Source organism: Nyctereutes procyonoides, unplaced genomic scaffold (assembly GCF_905146905.1).
Source record: "Nyctereutes procyonoides isolate TBG_1078 unplaced genomic scaffold, NYPRO_anot_genome, whole genome shotgun sequence".
Taxonomy (NCBI): domain Eukaryota; kingdom Metazoa; phylum Chordata; class Mammalia; order Carnivora; family Canidae; genus Nyctereutes; species Nyctereutes procyonoides.
The window spans coordinates 72,888,404-72,907,379 of record NW_026575135.1 but is presented as its reverse complement, the minus strand read 5'-3'; the positions used below and the strand labels follow the sequence as shown (position 1 = coordinate 72,907,379).

At 45.2% G+C, this 18,976-nt stretch overlaps 2 protein-coding genes, 1 long non-coding RNA gene and 2 other non-coding genes across 5 annotated transcripts; 1 reads left to right on the top strand and 4 right to left on the bottom strand.

The window, feature by feature from the left end:
• Positions 1–196: 196 nt before the first annotated feature.
• RACK1 (receptor for activated C kinase 1) lies at positions 197–4,496 on the bottom strand. The gene is made up of 8 exons (XM_055302313.1): positions 4,282–4,496; positions 3,169–3,340; positions 2,481–2,628; positions 2,171–2,266; positions 1,653–1,763; positions 1,109–1,249; positions 626–736; positions 197–304 (listed from the first exon to the last, which is right to left on the bottom strand). Exons 1-8 carry the CDS (start codon positions 4,388–4,390, stop codon positions 239–241), a joined length of 954 nt encoding a protein of 317 aa, XP_055158288.1. The 5' UTR covers positions 4,391–4,496; the 3' UTR covers positions 197–238.
• LOC129495304 (small nucleolar RNA SNORD96 family) lies at positions 2,788–2,866 on the bottom strand. The gene has a single exon (XR_008661475.1). It is a non-coding gene; the product is annotated as a small nucleolar RNA SNORD96 family (small nucleolar RNA).
• Positions 3,938–4,005, bottom strand: LOC129495310 (small nucleolar RNA SNORD95). The gene has a single exon (XR_008661481.1). It is a non-coding gene; the product is annotated as a small nucleolar RNA SNORD95 (small nucleolar RNA).
• On the top strand, positions 4,497–15,718 carry LOC129495022 (uncharacterized). Its single transcript, XR_008661448.1, has 2 exons — positions 4,497–4,903; positions 4,991–15,718. It is a non-coding gene; the product is annotated as an uncharacterized LOC129495022 (long non-coding RNA).
• Positions 15,719–17,715: 1,997 nt separating this feature from the next.
• TRIM52 (tripartite motif containing 52) lies at positions 17,716–18,584 on the bottom strand (the record flags this gene model as incomplete). The annotated part of the gene is given in 3 exon segments (XM_055301546.1): positions 17,716–18,068; positions 18,071–18,343; positions 18,345–18,584. Coding segments are annotated over 3 exon segments (831 nt in total), but the record flags the coding sequence as incomplete, so codon positions are not given.
• Between the last annotated feature and the right edge of the window lie 392 nt (positions 18,585–18,976).

Below are 18,976 nucleotides of genomic sequence, written 5' to 3'. Positions count from 1 at the left end.
GAGTTCAAAATATTGTGTTTTATAATACTGCTTTGAGGAATTATCTGTTCAATTATTTATGTCATAAAGCTAGAACTGAGGTTTTACTATTCCTAAAGAACATTTTCTGCAAGCTTAGAGGATTTATACCTGAGACACAAGTCATTGTGATGCAATGCAGCATTAGAAGGTAGCTTATCAGAGAAAAACAAACAAGTGAGAAAACCAATGTTTTATTCCTAAAGTTCTGCCATTATTTCTAGCGGGTGCCGATGGTCACCTGCCACACACGCACCAGGTTGTCGGTGTAGCCAGCAAACAGAGTCTGCAAGGGAGAAAGGACAGGGACAGGTCATGTCAGAGTCATAGAACTCTGCATTTCTAGTAATAAAGATGGCCTTTTAAGATCACCAATCCTTGAACCATCAGGTTGTAGGTGGTATGTATTCCAAGAGAAGGGAACTAATCACTGGTAGATCAATCAATTTTCCTTCCAATGCCAGAACATGTACTCTGTTCACTGACAGTTAATCTGGTCCTCCCAAATCAACCTGGCTAATTTTATCATTTTACGTTATGTCAGACACACCAAGAATAAAGGAAGAGAGGAAAGGTAGAAGCCAAGTCACTTCAGAGACTCACTTACCTGGCCATCAGCAGACCAGGCCAGAGAGGTACACTGGGGTGGCTCTGCCTTGCTGCTGGTACTGATAACTTCTTGCTTTAGTTCATCTACAATGATCTTGCCTTCCAAGTCCTGGGGAATGGGCAAAATCAGGATAAGGAGGGACTCTGCTACAGGCATCCAGTTGGGAGTAGAGGCTGAGTATGTTACTGAACAGCCTAAAATACAGGAATGCCTTCCCCTGCCCCCAGAACAGTCTAGATCAACTTGTGCTGAAGTTGAGTAAGTTGTCATCCCCCTTAGTAGACAAGTGTCTGCCACCACTGCAGATCTCAGTCTTAGAAAGCTGTTACCTTGCTCTTCCTGGATCTCCACTGCTAGCCGCATGGTTAGCAGATATTCAGAAAGCTCAAATCCCAGCAATGACAGATCAGGAAATCACAACATTCCCAGGACTCAGAGAGTACAGCCAGGTGTTCAGCCTTAACTGTAGCCCACACTCACCCAGATCTTGATGCTGGGGCCCGTGGCAGCACATAGCCAGTATCGGTTAGGACTGAAGCATAGGGCATTGATGATGTCTCCACCATCAAGTGTATAAAGGTGCTTGCCTTCATTGAGATCCCACAGCATGGCTTGGCCATCCTGGGAAGACAGGAAAGGTGAGTCAGGGCAATATGAAACCCATTGCAGTTGTTAATCTCAACTGCCTCAAAAATTCTTTTATTACTTAACAGTCCCCCTTCCCCTGCAAACTTCCCAAAAGCTAATGAATGATTCAAATACCAATATTTATCTCTGAATGCCTTTCCTTTAATGCAGGGCACCTCACCAACCCTACGATGTCTCTGACAACTTATAAATAAAAGAACAGTTTCAAGAAACCAGCTTTACTGAAAATCTTTTTCTTTAAAACAGTATGCCTTATCTATGTCATTTCCAGGAAGCAATCTTAAGAGATATTTATTCTTGGTTGCTACCTCAATATCTTAAGTATTCTTTTTAAAACAGTCCCTCACTGACTAGTAAACTTCCAGTTTCTGAATACCTTCCCTCCAGAAGCACAGAGAGATCCATCTGGAGAGACGGTCACGGTGTTCAAGTAGCCCGTGTGGCCGATGTGATTGGTCTTCAGCTTGCAGTTTGCCAGGTTCCATACCTAGGTTTGGTAGGATGGGGGGTAAAAGGTGAAGAATCTGGCTCTGAACCAACTGGTGTCAGGACTGCTCAGGACAAAAAAAGGCACGATTTATTTAATTTAAAAGCATTCCAGGACAGGGTGACCATTTTTCATTCTATCAGTAACAAAAATGTTAAAAAGAATTTGTCTTGGTAACCTAAGGGACAATCAAGATTAAAAAAGGTAAAAAATGTTCTATGTGTTGCTTTATGAGGGACACTGGGCTTCATGAGCTACTTCAGACCAAATATCAAAAACCACTGGCCTGTATTTAGAAGAGTTCAACAGGAAAAGTGAACCGAGGGACAAAGCTTTCAAACTTAGATCCTATGACCACCTGAGAGGCAGTGGGAGAACATTCTGGCTGGTGAAGGCTCCAAGCTCACCTTGACCAACTTGTCCCAACCACAGGAGACAATGATGGGATTGCTGCTATTAGGTGAAAATCGGACACAAGACACCCACTCTGAATGGCTCTCGTCCTGCAGAGGATGGAAAAGAAATTAGAGAAAGTATCCTGTCTCCATGAAACCAGAACCTCACCTTCCCTCAGTTACATGGAAGTGTTCACAGCCCTAGAACCCAAACCATTAATATCAAGAGCTCCCTTTACAGAGTCCAGGCCAGGCTTAAAATCACCTTAAGCCCAAGGTTAAGAAGGGTGGGAGAGAAGTTTCTACATGTGCCTTCAGTTACCTGTACGGTGTACTTGCATACACCCAGGGTATTCCAAAGCTTGATAGTTTTATCTCGCGACCCAGAAACAATTTGCCGGTTGTCAGAGGAGAAGGCCACACTCAGCACATCCTTGGTATGTCCTACAAATCTGCGTGTGGTGGTACCCCTGAGGAGGAGGACGTGGTCAGTCTCTAGATGCCTCAAACACTCTTCCACATCAGAATGTTTCCCTGGTCTATTCCTGTCTCACTGGAGCTGCCATTACTCACATGACCCTGGACATGGGTCTGATCACAATAGGCCCATGGTTGAGCATATGTGAGAGTATCCCTTCAGAATTGCAGGACATGTCCTCACTCCCACGTAGGGATTGGCTGACAATGTCATCTGTCATCACTGGGATGCTCATTATGCCCGGCCATCCAAGTACTGAGCTCCCAAGATAAAACATGTTCAACACTTGCCTACTCCCAACCACAGTATGTGGTAAAACTCACCCAGCCCACTCCTCTAACAATTCTGCATAACTAATTAAACCAGCAAGGATAGAAGCCAAACAATCCCAACTACCTTTTCTAGGTACTTTCTTGCCTTAAGTACCCACAATGAACCTCAATCTCCCTTGGAAACCACAGCCCAACAGCATCTACCTCATTTTTGCCTAGCCTTTGCCCAGTGTCCCAGAGTTAAATGAGCAGCTACTTGCGTTGTGAGATCCCAGAGACGAAGGGTTCCATCCCAGGAGCCTGAGAGGGCAAACTGGCCATCTGAGGAGATGACCACGTCACTAACAAAGTGGGAATGACCCCGAAGAGCACGCTGTGGGATGCCATAGTTAGTCTCATCCCTAGTCAGCTTCCACATGATGATCGTCTTATCTAAGGAGAGGTAAAAAAGAAAACCCAGTGAGTTAACAGCCCACTTGCTGACCTACTGGATAATCCAGGATCCCTCAGTGTCATTGGTGGACTTAAAAGGTAACAAATTAAGGACTCTCAAGGGGGAAGAACTACAGGGGGAGAGCTGTTACTAGTCAAGGCCAAGGTGATTGGCTATTCAAAAAAGATTCAAGTAGAACTAAGCAATGCCATGAAAATTAAACTCTGGTGTGCAGAACTTTAGCATATTATGGATGCCCCTTTCTGACAGATCAATTCAACATCTTGGAGTCTGATCTGAGGTCTAAAGCATAAACACTGCTGCTTGGCTGTGGGATTCCTACAATCACTAATGGCTGGATTCGGAAAAATTGCTTTACATCCTACCCGACTGGATGCTTTCACTGAAACGTGTTAGTAACAACAAGCTTTCCAATTACTCTCCAAACATGATCCTAGCCTCAGACTATTTTTTAATAGTGTGGGGGCCAGCAAAAGGCACAAGAAGCCTCCGAATGCTGCCAGGTTCAGTAAATGAAAAGAAACGAGGGGAGTTCTTGCAGTCTGTCCACTACCCACTAAGCACAGGCCGGGCGTAAGCTCAGAAACAGCCTCTGGTTCTCAGCACAGGCACTCAGATGGCATGTTGGCATCATCACCGCTCCGCCCGACCCTGTATCTCCTGAGCACACTCAGCTACACACATCTACGAGAAGATGGGCAAGAAATAAAACCCCAACGCTGCAATCCTCCTGGCGACCACGAGCTGACCTAGGTCTCCGTCTCTGCCAGGCGGGGATGGTTCGCGAGTTTATCCCAGCTGAGGCCGAGGCCCGGGTCCGCAAGCCCCAACTCACAACCGGACGGAGTATTCCAAGACGCCAAGCGACAGGCGCAACCCACTTATCCCTCACTCCTTTGCCCCGCACCTTAGCCCGTACCTCGAGATGCAGACAGTATCATGTCTGGGAATTGGGGAGTGGTGGCGATCTGAGTCACCCAGCCATTATGGCCCTTGAGGGTGCCACGAAGTGTCATCTGCTCAGTCATAGCGGCGGCGAGAGCGAGTGTCGCCGCGGCGACAAGGATGGAGGTGGATAGTTCAGAAAGACTAGCAGCACAGCCGCTCCCGACAAGGCCCTCCAGAGGAAAAGAAGGAAAAGGTCCCCGCCGGAACCGGAAATACCCTCCCGTTCGAGCAAAAATGGCGGCCCCCGTTATTCACTCCTGTTTAAGATGGCGGCGCCACGTAAGTCAAAAGGCGAGATGAAATGGCAAAACTTCACGGTCACCTCCGCCATGCAACATAATTTGGCAGTGCCAATGCCAAGTCATTCTGAAACCAACTCCACCAGGTGTTTAAAAAGGCCCCTCAAACATCCACTGAGGCGTGATGTATAAGAAGACGAAGAGGGGACGGGCACAGACAGCATGTTCCCACAGGGAACGTCCGGCGCCTTCCCTGCCCCCACGTGGCACAGCGCGAGCCCTGCCTTTTCCGCTTGGTGGTCTGGAGGGCCAGGCTGAGGGACCTCAATTTCGAGGTGAGAACTGCGAGTAACGGTAAGGAATATGAAAAATATGGTATTCAGTTTTTGAAATACACTGTACTTAGGTGAACTAGTAAACTCTGACTGATTTCCTTCGCAGAGGGCAACTCCTCCCTGGAGAGTTTTTTGCTTTGAGGGAATTGGCTGAGGCACTCCCTGTCCGGAAGGACCTAGTCCGGGCAGAAGTAAACACAGGAACAGGTTACGGAGCGGAAAACCGGGGAGGAACGAACAATCGGCCCGTGGGCTGCACGTCCGTCCCCGGCTCCCACCTGGGCAGGAGCGCGGAGAGCCGACGCAGAGACTGAGAGACCCCGAGAGCAAAGGCCTCCGGGTTCTGACTTAGGGGTCTCGAGTGAAAGCGGGCTCTGAGCCTCACCGCCTCTCAGGCAGGTCTGCGGGTCTGGGGAGTCCAGGCGTGCCCCTAAGGAGGTTCCCCCTGCCTGGGACACCGTGGATCAGGGTTCCCAGGTTGCCTACCGGCCTCCTATTTAGTCGCATGGTACGTGAGTATGTAGTGCCTCCTTGATAACTGAGAGACCGTTATCAAGCAGCTGGCAGGCAGCGCTCCTGTCACATATTTTTTGAAGGGGGAGAGTCGGACCAGGGTGGTACCATTCGCTATCATCTAAGCAAAATAAGGGGGGGGGGATTATACATAATAAGTATCGTATTTATTTTCTGTTTGTAACATGTATTAATTTTAGTTTCATATCTGTGAGATGAGGTTGGAAATAATAGTACCCACCCAAAATGGTGTTGAAAAGAGTAAATGAGTTATGATAGGTAAAGGGCCCAGAACAATGCTTGGCAGAATAAATGCAGGCAAACTTAGCACCTCTTGGGTACCAGGCCCTGTTTTAGGTCTTGAGGGATACAGCTGTGAGCAAGAGGGGGGTGAGAGGACCAGGTTTTTTTTGGAGTTTACATTTGATGGAGTGAGGGGGAAGGAAATTGGAGCAAAGAGAGGAAGAAGGAGACAGCCCTGTGGATACATGGGAGGATAAGGATAAGGGGCAGGGATGCTCAGTGCAAAACGTCCTGGAGGTGTTGGAAGTGCTGAAAACCGAACACTGAGATAGACAGACGTGAGGGGCAGCTGACAGGGCCAGCAGGCTGGGGGAAAGAACATGGCTCCTGAGGGTGGTTGCTGTTCTGACTAGGCTTCAAGGGCTCCAGTTGCGAAGTCATTTAAATGCCTCTGTAGCACCCCCAATTAGCTGTCTTTTTCTTCTAACACTAAACTCGAAGTCGACCCCAACCCTGACCTGTTTTGGTCATGGGAGACCCTTACTTTTTCACCCACACCAGTATCCAGTTCACTGTTCATAGCTCGGGTGGTGCCAGTGCCCTGGGCGGTTGGGACAAATGGAGAGGTGAGAGATTTCCACGCTGTGGAAATGCACAGAGCAAACAGTCCCCTGTGTTGGCCTGTACATGCAGAGGATTTCCTCTCAGTTCAAGAATACGCATTCCTTCATCTCCTGCCTTCACCCAAGAGATCCTGGGTTAGTCATATTATATTTACTCCTCTCGAGAAATCTCATTTGGCTCTCTGTATTCTTGAATTTTGCTAAGGAGCCCCTGTGGAATCAACATCTCTGAAAGAGGGCCAGGAGGACAGGTTTAAAACAAGCCTCCCAGGGGATCCCTGGGTGGTGCAGAGGTTTGGCGCCTGCCTTTGGCCCAGGGCGCGATCCTGGAGACCCAGGATTGAGTCCCAAGTCAGGCTCCCGGTGCATGGGGCCTGCTTCTCCCTCTGTCTGTGTCTCTGCCCCACCCCCCATGACTGTCATTCATAACTAACTAACTAACTAACTAAATAAATAAATAACAACAAGCCTCCCAGGTCTCTCACGCATGCTCAAGGACACGACCTTTCGTCACCACCAGGCCCCTTTCCAGAAGGGGGCCGTTCCTCGGCTAGCCTCATCCTCCCCAGGCTCACCTCTGCGCAGCCCTTTCCTGGAGTCCTCTGGCCACAGAGACCAAGATTTCTGTAGGTGTCTTTGGCCTCCCGCGATTCCATGGGCGTCTCCCTGTACCGGCCCCTGGCAGGGCCCCCTCCTGTGGGGCCAAGGGGGGGATTTCGGGTTTTCCCCTGGAGCCCACCAATACCCATCTGGCAATGTCAGCAGAGGAGAGGGAGAAATGGAATATAGTGGACTTCCCAGATGACCAGACTGTAGGATTTGGGCTTTTCCACCTCGGAGTTTTTCTCCAATCACCACCACCTGGTCTCTCCTCTCTTGGAGAAGATTCTGGCAAGCCACAAAACCACTGAGGGGTATTCATGAATTGAGGGAGGCCTGACCCTGACTCTGGGGACACTTTGGGTATAGCTAGGGGCAGGGGTGGCATGTAGCAGCAGACTTTCCCTTTCAACCCAAGCTGGAGTTGAGCCCCATACATGCCTGCTTCAGTTTGGGGCCCCAAGGCTCCCTGCTAGGCATGTGGGCCCACCTGGACTCCTCAAGCCCGGCCCTTTCCAGGGGGCTGACTTCTCTTGGCTGCTAGACGCATCCTAAGAATAAGCCTGTGCTTCCCACAGTAGTCTGCTGCCTGCCCAAGCAGGCCTGGGTCCGGCCTTTGGGCCTTTTCATCCTGGGTCTTTGATATTTCCCTCTAGGAGGTAGAAATCTGTTGGAGGGCTCCACCTGACCTTGGGTGAAATTGGGGAAAGTTACTCTGCAGAGCCTTCTTCTGTTCCCCAGGCCACCCCTCTCGTATGTTCCCCACCCACTGGTCCCATGCCCTGGGCTGCCTGTCCTCTCCTCTGTCCCCACTGGCAGCCTGTCCTCTCCCATGTCCCCACTGGCAGCACTTCCATTCCCACACAAGGTAAACATCCCAAAAAAGAATTTGGAGATTCTCTTCTAAGGAAGTCTGTCTCACCATTCCTTTTCTGCTGGGAATCCCTAAGATCAGCACAGCGGGGAGAAGCCCCTCTGGTTTCCCTGCTAGAGGCCCATGACCTCTCTTCTAGGAACAGAGGCCTCTGTTCCCTCCTGCCAGCATCCAGGAGGTGAGACAGGTCTTCCCTTGAATGAAGTGATGAGTACTGTTGTGGGTGATAGGTGAGGGGCTGAGGGAAAAGGTTGTGGTCAAGACTACAGGGCCTCTGTGAGCTAAAGCAAGTGTCTTCCCTTCATTTTGCTGTTCCTCTGTAGATTCAGTATGGTTGGCACCATACTCCTTTTATGGCTATGCTGGCTGTCCCCATTCCTCCATCAGTTCTCTCCCACAGAGGAGGCCCACTATATCCCACCCCCACTTTCCTTAGTTAACTAAGCTTCCTTAGGTCTCAATTCAGGTTGTACCTCAGAGAAACCCTCTGACTCTCAAGTCTGGGTTAGGCTCCTTGTTTCACGCCCTGATTGTGTGGTGTGTGGGGCCTCCACAGCACTTAACTCAATCTGCCCTTATTTGAATCTGTCAGGGCTTTACTCAGTGCCCTAAGGTCAGGGACTGGTCTGTTTTGTCTCATGTGCTGTTGCTGGTACAGGGTTTGGTTGTGGAAGATTCTAACCTTGGTCACCAGCCTCATAGGCTGAATAGTTAAAAGCAAGTATTTAAAGGGTGTTCCAGGTGGAGAGATCACCATGGGGAAGAGGTATTAGAGCAGTAGAGGTTTGGGGGATCATTTCAAATGGGAAGGTAGGAGAGTGAAACCCAAGGTGTTCAGGGAGCCCCTATTGGGAAGGAGTTGTTTGCTGAAGAATTTTGTCCTGAAGCCTAGGACTGCCTCGTTAGTATTATCTAATCCCTCTCCTGCCTAGACTTGATTTTGCTGACAGTCATTCGTTGTCAGTAGAAGGTAGGTTGGAGGAGTAAGACAAGAAATAAGAGGAATTCAGAAGCTGGACAGGAGGGTCTGTAGGATGGTCATGAGAGTCTTACAAAAGGAGGGACTGAGGACTTCCCAATGGCCTTGAGTGAGGGATTCAGCTTCTCCTCTAATCTATTTCTATCCTTCCTACCATACCTCTTTCACTCCAGTATCTAGAATTGGGCTCTAATTATAGAAACTATTTCATGATTTAGGCCTAGAGAATTAAGCTCAAAAAGGTTGGAAGGAAACATAGAAAGTTCTGTTCTTCTTGTAGGTCCTGTTCCATTATCCTGGTGAGGTGGGATATGATATTAAATCAATGCCAGAAACAGATGTTACAAAGAAATCACATATCGTTTACGTTTCTTAGTAAATATTTAGTGTCCATTTTAGGCAGGAATCTGCAGTCAGTCAGATTAACAGTCCCCTGGAAAACTGCTAAGTTTTGTTAGCAGTTGGGTTTTCTGTTGGGTTTTCCCTGGGAGATGGACTGTAGGATTCCCTCGGGCCTTCAGTGCTTCAGCAGATATGCAGTCGAAGATTGTGGAGGTGGGCATGATCCAGGGAGGTATGGACCGTAGTCCAGGTAGAATTATAAGATATGTTAGGAGAATGCAAGCCTCTGGCTCGTTAAAGGATTTAAAACAGCATTAGGTGGTAGGGAGAAACGTGACACAAGGTGCCTTTTTTCAACTTTTTACCTGGAAGAGAATTTGATACATGTTCTATTGATAGAACATATTCTAATATGTTGAAATGGAACTATGAGGTTGGCCAGTTTACCACAAGATAAGAGGGCTGAAGAGGAAATAATCCTTCCTGCTCATACTCAGGTTAAATAGCCAGAGCTTGTTGAGAAATTCCGTCCTTTGGTAGAGGAGGAGAGGATTCTATGTACTTAGGAAATGGCAGATTAAAAGGGGGTGTGACCTCTAGGGATCCTCTTCCAGGTGACCTTGGTCCTTCATCTTTGTGGGGCCCTGCTGGGTACTAAGTGGAATTGTCAATCAGAAGTCTCTGACCAACTCTGCATCTGAGTCCTTTAGGATGTGGTAAAAGATTATGAAGGCCTAAGCATGAACTTCAGTAGCTACGGAAGAATAAGCCCCTTCCTGTTTGTTAAGGCTATTTCTAGTTCAAATCTATTTAAGGCCATTTTCTTCCTCCTTTGGGAGGGATAGAGGTGGGAGAAGAGTAGTAACTTAGAGAGCCAAGAGAGCCATTTTCTTCCTTTGCTCGTCTACAGTCACATCTCTTACTACAATTCATATGCTTAGATGAGCTGTTTCCCCATACCCAGTGTTCTCATTCTGTACTTCTGAGGACTCTAGTTTGTGGGCAAAGACTGTATCATTAAAAGTTAAGTTTGTCACCACTTTTAGCTCTCACAGTCTCCTCCTTTTCAGCCCTGTTATTCCTACAACCTCTCACTTTCTCTTTTCTCATTATCACTGCTAGCAAACTGCTTTCCTTTCTAGGACTCCATGAGCTCTCTACCACCACCCTCTGTCAGGATTTAGGTGTGAGAGGAGAAAGGGAAGAACCCACTAACCTACTTTAGTGCTAGATTTTCCCCCAAATCCCATTGTCAAAAAGCCAGGAACCAAATAACTAATTGTTTATACTTATATTCCTCCTATTTTGAGGCCCCAGCCTGGCTCTTTTTCTGGGAAGAGGGTAATGCAGCTTGTTTTTTTAGCTTTTTCCTATTAGAATTCTCCCCTATCATATTTCCCACATGTGATCCACATGAATCACAAGTAGAGCTAGTTCAAGACTGTTTTAGTCAGATTTTTAAAAAAAATACAAGAAGGCCTTCTTTTAAATATTTTCTTCTATGCCTAAAAATACCACCTTTGAGCTTACCTCTCTTTTTTTTAAAGATTTTATTTATTCATGAGAGAGAGAGGAGAGAGAGAGAGGCAGAGACACAGGCAGAGGGAGAAGCAGGCCCCATGCAGGGAGCCCGACATGGGACTGGATCCTGGAACTCCAGGATCACGCCCTGGACTGAAGGCAGGCACTAAACTGCAGAGCCACCCAGGGATCCCAGAGCCTACCTCTCTTGATTGGGAAAAGAGAGTTGTCTCATTGCTTTTTCATTTTCCCCTTCAGACTTTGTTCTACTCCTGGGAATCCTAGAAAGGATCAGAATTCAACCTGCCTTGTTTCTATGCAACTGTACAATTAAATGTGATTTGACAGCCACCAGTCATATATGGCTATTTCAAATTAATTAAAATTAAATACAATGAAAAATTCAGTTCCATATTGCATTAGGCATATTTCAAGAGCTCAAGCCATATGTAGCTAGTGGTACCTACTATATCAAACAGAAGATTTAGAACACTTCCGTTGTTGCAAAGTCCTTTTAGACCTGGCATGGCAGGCTGTCTTGTGTCCCCCTTTTTGTTATCCTATTTTATCAGTCAATAAATGTTTGTAATAACTTCACTGTTACAGGGTAACTTTCAGAGTGGGTCAGGGATTGAGGATGGGAAATAGCATAGAATCTGTAGGTCCTGTAAAGGTTTCTGGAGGCATGGCATAGAGGCCAGTGGCAGAGGAGACTTAGGTTTCAAGGAAGTGCTTTAGGGGCTGATGTTATATGTATTAACCCAGGACTACCCCACTCTAACAGGAGCAGACAGGCTCTGGTTTTATAAGTTTTGCATAATGCTTAAAAACCAAAGCAAAAAAAAATAACTGCTCTATGACCCTGCTGGAACTGATGCTTGCTGATTTCCTTTTCTTACTCATCATTCATTTCTAGATCTTCATTTCATATACTGCTTTATCTGTCATAGTCCTTTTCCCCCAAATGGCAGTGACAGGCAGCTCTGGTTTAAAAAAAGGTTTGCTGACTCTGACACCTGCCTGCCAAGAGCTCAGAGAAGTAGGAGTCCTATCAATTAATCCATTTACTAAGACTGCATTTAATAAGGTTCTAGCTAGGTGGAGCTATTCTTCCATTGAACACTTTTAAACACCTAGGTCTCAGTCACTGGCTATAGGGCATAAGTAAAGCTGGTAATGGCACATCTGTGGATTTGACCACTTACCCTGAGTCTAGACTAATGATTCTCAAACATGGGTGATTTTGCTCCTCTCAACCCTCTCCACAAGACATCTGGAAATGTTGGGAGACGTTTGTGGTTTTCACAGCTGGTGGAGAGGTGCTACTTACATCTGACTTCCATCTTACTCTATCCAAGGATGCTGTGAGCCATCCTGCAATGCACAGGATGCCCCCCCCCCACCCCCTGCAAAGGATTACCTTACTCAAAATGTCAGTAGTGCTGAGGCTGAAAAACACTGGTCTAGACTACAGCATGGAAGTTCTTAAAGCCAAGAGTACTCATAAGGTCCAGGCTCAGTGAGATAATAATTAGGGCCAGCAAATGTCTGTTAAATTGAGAAGGAAGAAAATTAGCAATCAGTGGAACTGTGGCCTCCATAAAACCGAAGGGCAGGTATAATTGGAGTGTGTTTGACTACACTAGAAGGCTAAGAGCTAAGGTCATAGTGCAATTGGAGGTGAGGATTTCAGACGTGTAGCAAGTCTGTGTAAAGATGAGGTCCCAGGGATCCCTGGGTGGCACAGCGGTTTGGCGCCTGCCTTTGGCCCAGGGCGCGATCCTGGAGACCCGGGATCGAATCCCACATCGGGCTCCCGGTGCATGGAGCCTGCTTCTCCCTCTGCCTATGTCTCTGCCTCTCTCTCTCTCACTGTGTGCCTATCATAAAAAAATAAAAAAAAAATAAGAAAAAAAAGATGAGGTCCCAGGTACACCCACAGGAACAGCGAGTAGCAAGTTTAAACACTCTGACTTGTGATACAGCAGTCAACAGCTGAACCTAGTAGGAAAAACATTCAATAAACATTAGAATCTGGTGAATGTGGATATACCAGTTTTTCTCAATGTTTCTGTAACGCATACCTCTACTTTTCATACACCTAAAAATCTCACATTCTGTCACCTTCAGTGTTATTTAAAATTTCACAATTAAGTATCATGACTAGAAATCAAAGCAATGATAATTTTGGAAGGCAAAATTTATTCAGAAGATGTGATAACCATGTTACTGTTAAGCTTTAACTTTTCTTTCCTGGGTAGTATAGAAGATGTAACAAAACACAAGTGGCTTTAACAATAATCTTGTATTGTTTTCTCCCCGCAGCTAGATATATACCCCCCCATGAGAGCTTTTAAGATGTAAAGAGAAAATGGAATAAACTCTTCTCATCTGTTTAGACATTTTACATCCCAGTTTCTCTATAGAGTACTTATATGGAAGTTTCTTGTCAAAACAATCAGACTTTGAATTCCACATACTCCTCTTGAAATTCTTTAAGTGAGAACAAAATATCAATGAAAACATTCTTTCTTAAAACACCACAAGTAGGTTTTAAGAACAGTAACCCAAAATAGCTCTGGCTATTTAAGGGTTTTTTTTTTTTTTTTTTTGCAATAACATTTATGAATCTAGTCCTTGAAAGATTGGCCAAGCAAATTAGACATATTTAGTATGAGTTTGCTATGTGTAGCTGGATTTCTGGCAAATCTTGCTTAAAGTTTTTCGTAACAAGCAGTGATGTTGGTGCCTGCTTTTTGACATTTCATGGTCATGGTATCTTAAGCTTCAATGCATTAAATTCTGCTGAGTTTTAATTTTTGAAATTTTAAAGTATAGATTCTCTTTAGATGATGTTCTAAAATCAGAGGGTTATTTTGTCATTGGCGTTCCAAAATCAGTTCTGTCCATAAATTCAGCTGAATACAGTTCTTTGACAACCAAGGAACCTCAGTTTGTAGGAGAAAATACTCTCAAAGGCATTCTAAACTGATCTTCAAAAATCAAGGCAAACTGGGATCAAACCAGGGTTACGCTGACAGCAAGGTGAGGAGTTCCAGTAGATTACTGGCCTATTGTTGGAAGTTGATGCTTGGTGGTGATGGCTACAGTACAACTTAAATACAGTTTTCTTCAGTTTCTTTGCCAAAAACCAAGGTCGAAAGCATTCCACTGCTGTAGCACTACCAATGTATACCTTTTTCCCTCCATCAGTTCATTTGCTATAGCTTCAAAAATACTGTCTTTAGTGAATAAGTATTAGGCTTATGAAACCAGCACACTCACAGTTTTTAAAGCCTATTTCAAACATAAGCAAAGCACATTTTTATCAGGATATTCTTCTCAACTAAGCAAAGAAGGATGAGCTAATGTTTTTAAAATCTGAGTTTTCATATACTCAGTCATTAATTCAGAGTTAAGACTACAGGAGTAGATGAACAAAGTCTGGAATTCCTCAATTTGCTCTCAACATTGTGGCGGCACTTGGAATGCAACACTTCGCGTTTCTCCATTTTTTTCTCCCTTGCAGTTAGAAGGGCTATTTAATATTATGCTTTCATAGCCTTTGAAGATTGCTGTTAGTATTCCAATACTGTCCAGTCTTAAAGCTGCAGAGAATTGTGCTTTGCAGAATATGCCACTGTTTTTATGTCATAAATTTAACAGTGTTTGGCATGGTGTCACTGCCCAACATTTTCAGGTAACTCAAATGAAGAAGTTGACCCTATCTTCTGCATCATAATGTGAATATATATTTGATAAAAGCCTTAACAATTTTTTTTTTTTGGTTGCCATCTTTAGCTACCTCAAAGGAGAAAACAGAAAAAGGAGGAGTATTGATTATGGAAGCATCTGGTCCTTCTTGCCAAACGATGAATGATTTTATTGGTGGCAGAGAAGTACAGGCATCCAGTTATGCCTGTGCCCCAAGAAGTGAAATCGTTGTTCATTTATTTTTTATACACCCATCTGCTGCCTAAAACCTGACACCATTTAATGGTGTCCTTGGTCAAATCTAAATGATCTTACTTTCATAATCCTCTGATTCTAGCTTGAATTTCAGAGTCAAGATGAACTCTCATGGGATGGACAAAATGGAAGATGTAAATAAGTAAGTTTTTCAGAGCTAAAAAGCCTCTTTTATACAAAATTAAACTTAAAACAACATTAATCGTCTTGGATATATTATAAAAATAGCAGTATAAATAGCACTATACCCACAGTAAACATCTATGGCTACCCAGCCTGTCATACCTCATTAATTATAGGCCTTACTCTGAATGCTTCTTGTTCTATCTTTGTATTCCCACCAGCCAAAGAGTTCTTAACAACTTTATTTCTTAGGAAATACTTTTTTTTTTTTTTTTTAAATTTTTATTTATTTATGATAGTCACACACACAGAGAGAGAGAGAGAGGCAGAGACACAGGCAGAGGGAGAAACAGGCTCCATGCACCGGGAGCCCGATGTGGGATTCGATCCCGGGTCTCCAGGATTGCGCCCTGGGCCAAAGGCAGGCACCAAACCGCTGCGCCACCCAGGGATCCCCCTTAGGAAATACTTTTTATTTTTAACATTATAACACTAAATATAATTTTATAAACTATAAATTCCCATATCTGCAATGCTAATATAATTTGTGGAGGGAGAAAATGCCTTTCTCTCCTATTCCTGAAAATCACGGACTACTCCTTAAGAATTTGAGTAACAACAACAACAACAACAACAACAACAAAAGAATTTGAGTAACAACCCCCTACTCAGTCCCTAAAATTAAAAAGCCTGCTCACCTCCAAAATAGATAAAAAATGTGTTGAATTGGTAGCTGACGAGAATTCTTTGTAACCAGAACTGTGTGATGGCTAATGCTTAACATTAAATAAATCATTATACAAAATTGGTTCCTTATAATTTTAACTATTATTATGAGTTTTATTCAGTAAAATTCTAAGTTATGCTACTGTAATGTATCTGTTGATCAATGAAAGGCAGTAACAAAACTATGTCACGAATTACTAAGTTTATACATACGTAAAAGTTTTTACCTCTGCAGTGTAATTCCTATGTTTGGCAATACCATCTACCTAAATTCTGGTGTATGTTTAAAAATAAAAGTTTTATTTCTTTTTAAATATTCTATATTTTGAAAGGGATTATCTCCAATTTGTTCTACTTGGTTTTGGTGTTTACATTTACTGGTGTGCTTTATTAAGTAACTTCTCAAGTTTCAAATGAGTGTCATCTGGCTTCCCCAGTTGAAAAAACAATCTCCTTATGATCTCATTCATTTGAGGAATATAAAAAATAGTGAAAGGGAATAAAGGGGAAGGAGGGAATATGAGTGGGAAATATCAGTGAGGGAGACAGAACATGAGAGACTCCTAACTCTGGGAAATGAACAAGGGGTAGTGGAAAGGGACGTGGGCGGGTAGACGGGATGACTGGGTGATGGGCACTGAGGGGGGCACTTGATGGGATGAGCACTGGGTGTGTGCCAACACTGTATGTTGGCAAACTGAACTCCAATAAAAAATACTCAAAAAAAAAAAAGAAAGGAAAAGAAAAAACAATCTCCTGGCTAAGTTGGCTTTCAATTAAAATTTCAGTTTCAGAATCCTTACAAAAAGTTCTAACAGAGGAATGAATGAAAGGTTACCTTCTTACTTCAACTTCAGTGTACTAAACCCCAGAAGTATAGGACACAGTTTCTCCTGGAGGCAAACTTTGTTATCCTGGGGAAAGCATGGTGCTAGAGTGTGTCCTTAAAGTCAGGTTCATATGAAATTAGCAGTAATTTGTAGTTAAGATTTGCATCTTACTTGTAGGATGATGATAATAGCTAACTTACGATGCTTTAGGACAATGTTCTGTTTATGTTTTGACTGAAACCCAGAGTAAGCAATACATTTTACTCTCAGACCAGGTACACATACATGCACATATAGTTTGAAAATTTCCTAAGACAGTGTTTACCTTGGTTTTGTTCCATGCACTCTGATGTTTTGTTTAATTTTAAAATAATGCTGGGCATGACCCATTTATTTTAAGACCCACTAATTGGTCAACACCCACAATTTAAAAACCACTGCTATAGGAGAACATGAGGAAATAGATTTTGTAAACTATAAAGCACCCTGAGATGTGAGTAGCTGCTAATGACTATCCAGGATAAGACTTATGGGCCTGAGACATCCTCTCCCTTCTTTGGCTACTGCTAGGACTCACTTTCACCTAGGCTTTTGGTAAGGAAGACCATATTCAGGCTGTCATTGAGACAACTCAGTAATACTCAGATCAGGAAAGCACTGTATTTACCAAATCAGAACTCAAAGAAAAAAAGACGAGTTAGAGGAAAATCAAGTTAAAAAAAAAAAAAAGCAGATATCTGTTTAGTGCTTTATGGCTTTCACATACATGATCTCTTAATCTTAAACCTGGGAGAAAAGAAAAGCCAAGAGGTAGGGACCTCCCCAAGATTAGACAGTAAGTGGCAGAGCTAGGTCATCTGACCTAAATCCTGTAATAAAATACAGGAAAGGAGAGTGATCAGGACATGAGGTTTATTCTGATCCATCAAAAAGATGAATTTTTGCCTGTCTCCCTCTATAGGGAAAACTAACCATACTGAAAATGAGGAAGCAACCTCAGACTTTGGGAAGGGGGTGAGGCCAGTTGCACTTGTCAGTCCAGGACTCACACCTAGCATTTCACCCTACCAATACAGTCATCTGTTTTTTGGTGTGTGTGTGTGTGTGTGTGTGTTTCTTCCCCAGTCATGTTTTGACACTGTGCTCTGAGGTTCCAAATGTCATATTATCTTCAAGTACTATGGCTTTCCATTCCTATGTGTTAAGGGGTCCTGGAGTCTTGGTGTTAGGTACAGACTCAGGACTCAACAGAGGGAAATCAAGTACTAGGGATATGTTACATACAGTCAGATTGAAAGGGAATAACAAAAGTAGTCAGCTTCTAGTGACTGTTGTGTTTTTGCTCAGTTTCTCCTGGGGAAGCTGAACAGCCTCAAGCAATTTGTCTCCTTGGTGGACATATGCCCATGTCTCTCCACTACTGTGCACTCATCTCACAAAAAAAAAAAAAAAAAAAAAGGTTCAACTAGTGAGTACCTATCTCTCCCAGCTCCCCTTGTTTTCTCTCCACTCCCTTCAACCCCTCAGCGCCTTTTCCTCCTGCCTCTCACCTTGTACTCCTGCACCACCTCCTCCAATGGCACCACGCTGTGCTGTTTGTGGCTCCTGGATTCTCGGCACACCACACAGATGGCCTCTTTATCTACCTCGCAGAAGAGCTTCAGGGCTTCCTGGTGTTTATAGCAGGTGCCCTGATTATTCCCCCGGCTTCCTTGATAAGGAGTGGGGCACATTTGGCGAATTATCTGCACCATGTTGGCCAGCTGCAAGTTGGGACGAAAGCTGCGACGGGTAAAGCTCTTTCGGCACTGGGGGCAGGTGAACTGACTGTGGACGGACGGGTGGGAGGAGGCAGATGGGTGTCAGGATACAGCTCTTGGTCGTCTTCGTTGTATTCTTCCAATATCTCTTCTGAGTAGACGTCAATTCTCAGGTCATGTCTCAAGCCTCCCAGGTAATAGTGCCGGTCTTCCTCTTCTTCCTCCTGGTCCCACACATAGTCCATATTGTCCCGATTCCTGACCCCACCATCACCAACCCAGAGTTCATCATCTTTTTGGTCCTGGAACACTGCCTCATCACCATTACGCTGGTACAAAAACCTCTCGAGTGGAGTTGTCCCATCCACCGACGGCCCCCTCCACATCGTCGTCCTCGTTCTCCCATTCATCTAACTCCTCATCCTCCCCTCCCCACAGCTGGGTCACACACACTCGGCAGAAGTTGTGCCCGCAGCCGATGGACACGGGGTCCGTGAAGTAATCGAGGCAGATGGCGCACACCGCCTCCTCCTGAAGGGTCTTTCTGGGGTTCGGAGTAGTAGCAAGGGCAGCCGTTTTAAAGCGCGGCCTGAGGATGTGGATGCGTCAGCCCGGAGCTGAGGAGCTGGGGGCCCGCTTGCAGGCCGGCCTCCGAGCTACGCTTGCGACCCAAGGCTGTTCTCAACCGCGCTCCTCCCCCCAGGCCCGCAGAGATGCTTTGCTCCTCTCCTCCACAGGCTTCTCCCAGCTCAAGGCGCGAAAGCCCTCGGTCCAGGCTCAGCCGCCCTCCAAGGGCAGTGAGGGCAGGACCAGGCTGCAGCCTCTGTCTTCCCAGCTTGCAAACTCGGATCCAGACACGTTTCTCGCCTCCCTGCGGGTTTGCCCGGCCCAGCGGCGTCCGCTGGGGTCGGCACCTCTCACCCAGCCTGAGGCAACAGACAAGGACGTAGGCGCCGTAACCCACGCTCGGGAAGGGGTAGACTGAGCTG